Below are 6,100 nucleotides of genomic sequence, written 5' to 3' on the forward strand. Positions count from 1 at the left end.
GAGATACTTGGTGTGAGAACATCTTTAACTGCACTGATTAACCTTTTTTAAGAATAAGACACTCTACTCAAAATATGTGTTAAATACATTTGTTCTATCTTTTCCACACCACTGATTTCCAGACACACACAGGGTCTAGTGAGGAAGGATATACCATTTTGAATTACAATTCTTATAATTCAACTGAAGATCTACCATTACATTTTATGGTTATACCAATGCAATCAGTAGCAGTTGGTTACCAGCCTGCCCATCAGTGGGAGTGACATGACCAAGCAATATCAATATCGCTCGAGTCAGTTTAAAGGAATGCTCCAGTCACAACATAATCAGCCTCCACATTATTGAGTCCAAGCTGTTTGTTTCATTAAAGGATAATTCCGGTTATTTTCAACCTGGGCCTTATTTTCCTAGTTTTCACCATCATGACAATTGATTGTGTTTAAAATCACTTACTTCATTGTAGAGCATTCGTGTTTGAAAATAACTGGAATTATCCTTTCAGGGAGTTTCCCAGACTTTTCCTGTAACTTCCTATGTAGCATATTATGTATAATGACTTAGTTTACCAAATTGACCTCTGCCTCTAATTTTTCCGTAAATAGTTTATAGTTTTGCAGTTCTTTCCAGGAAATTATTTACAGTAATTACAGAAATTTACAGTATCCTATCAGCTCCATCAAACTGACTGCTTCCATTTTCTGTAAGGTGTAAGTCTGGTGTAACTGCTACATAATTTAATGGGAATTTCATTTTATTAGGAAATTGCAGACAGAAAATAAAGCATTACTGAAATTTCCTATCATTAAAGGGGGACTTAATTGTTATTCTGGAAAAGAATAGTTTCATTTTCCTATGATTTATTTATTTTTTTTTCATTTTATGAATTTCGAGGTATGAGTTCAACTTCTCAAGATCAAGGGAATATGTGATATAATAATATAATGTCCTTGAATCACACTGCTTGATATGGCACAGAGAACATTTATGGAGATTTTCTATAACTAGACTTAAAAACCCAAAAACAAACAAACAAAAAAAAACCATACAAAACTCAAGTCATAAAATAACAATCTTGAGCAATATTAGGAAAACCTCTCGTCTTGCAGAAAGATAACCTATAATTACCTAAAATACTCATCCTAAAGAATCCCCACCTGCATTGTCTTCAGCCTTCCAGTTTTAGTCTTTAGTCTATGAACTGGGTTAATAACTACTATGGAGAATGGAAGTCGTCCAAAACACCAAAGTGTTTCATACTGTACCTCTGTATGTTCTTGTGCAAGCTCCACTGGATGTTCCTGAAATTGTGATGTGGCTGTTTGGCCCTACTTCTTTGGAGAGAACTATTGAGTCTTCTGCTTTGAAGTCTATGTAAAGCTTTTGGCCTTTGAGAGCAAGAAGTGTTTCATTCTGGCATTCCCACTTTTGCAGTTCACTGTTTTCATCACAATCGTAGAGGCTTATTTCACTTCCCACGCTTTTCCCCTGGACTCCCAGGCACTTTTTTGTCAAAGGATCGAAAAGTCGGTCATCAGTTGTCCAGCGCACATCATAGCAGCGGGTTGATTTTTTCACCAAACAAAAACCAGTGGCCTTGTTAATGAGTGAGAATGATGAATCTGCGGAGAAAGATTGTTCAAAAAAACACTATAAAGAGACTTCATTGTAAAATACTAATTTCTAGTGCTTGTCTCTCTTCAACAGGTTCCTCTCTGTTGCTGTCAATACAGTCTGTTATTGGAGTTGTGATAGTTCTCTGTCTATCCCAAATCTGGATTAAAAATTTTTTTTCAAAGCATTATAGAGATGAGATATCAAATCCCAATAAAAATTCAAAGGCTGAACTGAAATGTAATAAGCAAACAAAGTCCTAACAAAGCCAAGTTAAAATAAAATTAGAATCAGAATCACGTCAATCTTCAAGTACAACAAATGTACAGGAATTCATCTAGATAACATTGGTGGCAACATACAGAGTTCACAGTACATATTGACCCACATAGTACAAGGACAAAGGGCCTTTGCATACAGTGTAAGATATACTGTGCACAGTAGACTCTTCAAGTCACACAAAAAAGCTTGAAATTAAAGCTTCTGATACTGTACCATTTGAAGCCAAACACTGAGATGTTTGGATGAGGAGCACAAAAGCTGCAGCACTTATCCTCATGGTTAGCATTCTTCTGAAATGTCTTACACCAGCAGACATTGTTGATGCATTGCTAGCAGAGGACTTATGAGTTGTGTTAATGATCACGAAAAGGAGGGACTCTTAATAGCATTGACATATCCTGTCGCGTCATTTTTTTTTTCAATGAATAAGCATGACAGTTGAGATTGACACATTTCAACGATTTTCTTCTGATGAATAGGGAGTGGCAAATTACACATCCTCACTTTTCAGTAAACCAAATGCTGATATTTGCACATTTGGCTGTTACAGTAAATGCATGCATGTACATGTGTGCCATTGCATATTGCATACACACAAACACAGACTGTGGGAAAGAGGAAGTGTTAGTATCATGCTCTAGTAAGTGGCCTCTTCAGTGTCAAGTACAAGAAGAGATTTACCCAAAACATGACTTATCAGAGCTGAGGACAAAGTGGACACAGGTGAGAGAGAGATCAACTTGGGTCACCTATCAGTATTACTGATCAAATCACTTAATTGTTTATGTATGGACTAAAGACAGATAAGCCATATACATTCTATAAATTCTGATTCTTGATTCATTAAAAAGGAACAAGAAGAAGCAGATGCCAATGATACAAATGAAAGATATCTCTGATTTTCATTTTTTTTCCTTTTGGATAGTTTTGAATGTTTACTAAAATCCCCATTAGTTACCACAAAAGTAACTGCTAGTTTTCCTGGATATCAATTAATTGATATTCATATTCCCATTCATATTTATATTCATTAATTGAATTCATATTATTGGATTTATAATTAACATTACCAATCTGATTGTGCTTCCACATGGTGCAAAAGCAAAAACAGACTGTAGTAGTCAAAATCACACATGACTCACATGGGTTCTAGAGAATATCATAGTTTTGTCCACTGAAATTCTTGTAAATTTCATTTCTCAATGTAGTTTTTGCTGGTTAAAATATTGTGCAACATTAGACAGTGCTGACTTTATGTTTTTTAAGGCCCTGTAAGCAATTGCTGGGACTTCTCTAGGTCTATTTAGGTCAAGCTTTATATATAATAATTATAATATATTTAATATAAGATAACGCTGGTGTTTTTTAATGCATTTCTTACCGTCAACAAATCCTATGAAAATAACAAAATCGACAATGAATTTGTTTTGCTAACAAGTCTCGTCCATGTAGCCGATGCCCAATAAAGCCATGTCTCAGCAGCCATAGAACTCCATTGTATTAAAAAAATGATTAAAAACACGTCACAGAGCCATGCCGTTGCTCTGGGCAACATATTTCATCATCGCAATGCACCGGGCCAGCCGACTTTTCCCTCAAACAACTTAATAAGCCGGCCGTAAACACGTTTTCTATTTCAGGAAAGTAGTTCCGTAGCACCGAAAATAGTCCCCGGCGTAATGAAGAATTTGTTCCCATTTGAATTTGATTTGGTAATAACTACAATAGGCTGACTTTTAAAAAAAAAAAACACCAGCGTTATCCTTTAAATGATTCTCCAGCATGAATTAATGATGAGAGTGTAGAGTGACTATTTGGTATTGAGCATGTGTGAAAGAAATTTTCCAAATAATTAAGGAGATTAAAAAGGTATTCGTGAAGTATTACTAATTTCAATCAGGAAGACTACTTATCATTCATCCATTCATGCTTTCTCTTTACCCAATCAGAGTCGGTAAACACTTTCCCTCTTTTTCCAGAGATCCAATCAGAGTTGGCCGTCACTTCCCTCTCTTTTTCAAAGAGCCAATAGTCTAAGTGACGGGAGTATATGCTATTGCCCTTCTCTCAGATCTGTGCCGTATGCTGCTGTCATTCCAGTCACTGTGCTTACCTTCGTCCCTCCACCACCCCATCACCACCAATGTCCAGGCTCCAGAGGAACTCCCACATCCTAATTCCTACATCTATCCCGGATGTACTCCTAACTTCACGAATGGGAGGAGTTCCTCCATGGAGCTTACACCAACGTTTACATCTTGTTTCATGTCATGAATAAAGTTTTTCATTCAAGCATTCATCCTAGTCTCTCCTGATTGAAATAGTATTCTGTTACATCACCACACAGCCATGTTGATAGGAAAGTAACAGGTGACTATAATAAATTAACAGGTGATTATAGTCAAACAACAGCCACAGTCAATAGTAAAGCACCAAAAGCAAAATAAATGGGTTATTATTTTTCTTTCTCTCATTATATCACTTATAAAAGAAGAAAATCCATTTCAAGAGCATATGTACAAAACTAGATCCATGAAGCAATTTGCATTTGATATCACAACTATCCAATTTTCATTTATCAACTGGGGTCAGCATGAGAGTAGATAAGACATATTATATTGCTATAAAAATATTAATTCTCATCACAAACAGGGACTAATCACTAATATCTGATGGCACTTTTGAACAGGAAATGTTATGATAGTAGTATGCATACACTCCGGTTGCTGGACCAGAGTGATACTACACTGTTGCTGATTGAGAGAGAATCTTATATGCCTTCATTCAGTGTAGCAACAAAATATCCTGGGGCGAAGGCATTTAGATCTGCAAACAGTTTCTTCCTTTATATAAATCATTCTGTATTTTCATTTCCTCTGCCAACGAGGTTGGACGGGGATGTTTTCGCCCTGTTCCGTCTGTCTGTCTGTTAGAAAGGTAACTCCAAAAGTGCTGAACGGATTTGCATGAAACTTTGTGGAAATGTTGGTCAAGGGGCAAAGAATTACTGATTAACTTTTCGCACCGATTGGCCATAGGGGGGTGTGGCAGTGGGCGTGGGCGTGGCCTCTTGTGAAAAGGCATATAACTTCCAAACGGATTCACGTAACACCATCAAACCTTCTGTGTCAGCAGATATGAGAAGAGACAAACTTTCCATTATTGGCCCATCAAGCAACATTGGGACACTGGAGAGCTCATTTCCGGTCTAGACATAACCACCTCGCTATTTTTTCCAAAACTTGGTACAGTGGTAGAAGGGCAGCTGTAATGTCCCATGAACAGATATAGAGCTGATTGGCCACGGGGTATTGCGCTACGGGGTATTGCGCTAATTGGCTAAAATGTGTGCATCTCCTGATGTGAAACAAGTTGGTAATGAGACATGGAAGAAATTATTAACTTTTGGTAAAAATCAAACATGTGGAACTGGCATATAGGCCTATTGACAATTGCATAGGCGTTGGCAGAGGTATGCGCTCTACTGAGTGCTATCTTTATTCTCTGATTTTGGTTTAGAGTCATGCTGAAATATGTACCTGTATCCTTTGTTTATACATCTTCCAGTGGGTGTTTATTTTCTTCTTATCATTAGTAGTAGTAATATACGGAGCCCCTCTGGGGTCACATGGTAGAAAAAAAAACTTGATGTGTAAATCCGTGCGAACGGATTTGTAAACTGTCCGAACGGATTTCAAAACTGTGCCCTCGGATTCACAATCCGTGCGAACGGATTTGTAAACTGTGTGAACGGAAACGGTTTACAAATCCGTTCGCACTGTTTACAAATCCATTCGCACGGTTCGCACGATTTACACATCAAGTTTTTTTTTCTACCATGTGACCCCAGAGGGGCTCTGTAGTAATAGAACTAGTAGTAGTAGTAATATTTTACTTTTGATGAGCTTTGTCGTGACTAATTTCTTAGCATTTTCTCTGTTGAACACACTTAAAGCCTCAGTCTGTTTGAAATGTATGTTTGAAATGTGAGTGTCTGGTGATGATAACAAATTGTCAAACTATATCATTTTTACAGTTATACATTCTATCAGAGATATAACTACAAAATCGACATGCCATAATGTAAATTTGTCATTTATTTTGTAGGATTTCCTGGGGTGTTTTCTTATTGTCTCAGGGTCAGACCTTTTGCTCCCATCATTCCATGAGCTTCATTGCTGTTATTACTGCACCTTGCATGTCT

General features: G+C 37.0%; 1 protein-coding gene across 1 annotated transcript in view; it reads right to left on the minus strand.

Moving 5' to 3' along the window:
• Positions 1–2,234, minus strand: part of LOC139926503 (macrophage mannose receptor 1-like) — a 28,626-nt gene extending 26,392 nt beyond the window's left edge. The window contains exons 1-2 of the mRNA XM_078287878.1: positions 2,110–2,234; positions 1,266–1,622 (exon numbers count right to left, since the gene is read on the minus strand). Of these exons, the coding sequence (XP_078144004.1) occupies positions 1,266–1,622; positions 2,110–2,212 (460 nt within the window). The 5' untranslated portion in view covers positions 2,213–2,234. The remainder of the gene's footprint in view (positions 1–1,265; positions 1,623–2,109) is intronic.
• Between the last annotated feature and the right edge of the window lie 3,866 nt (positions 2,235–6,100).

Source organism: Centroberyx gerrardi, chromosome 13 (assembly GCF_048128805.1).
Source record: "Centroberyx gerrardi isolate f3 chromosome 13, fCenGer3.hap1.cur.20231027, whole genome shotgun sequence".
NCBI classification, from domain to species: Eukaryota; Metazoa; Chordata; class Actinopteri; order Beryciformes; family Berycidae; genus Centroberyx; species Centroberyx gerrardi.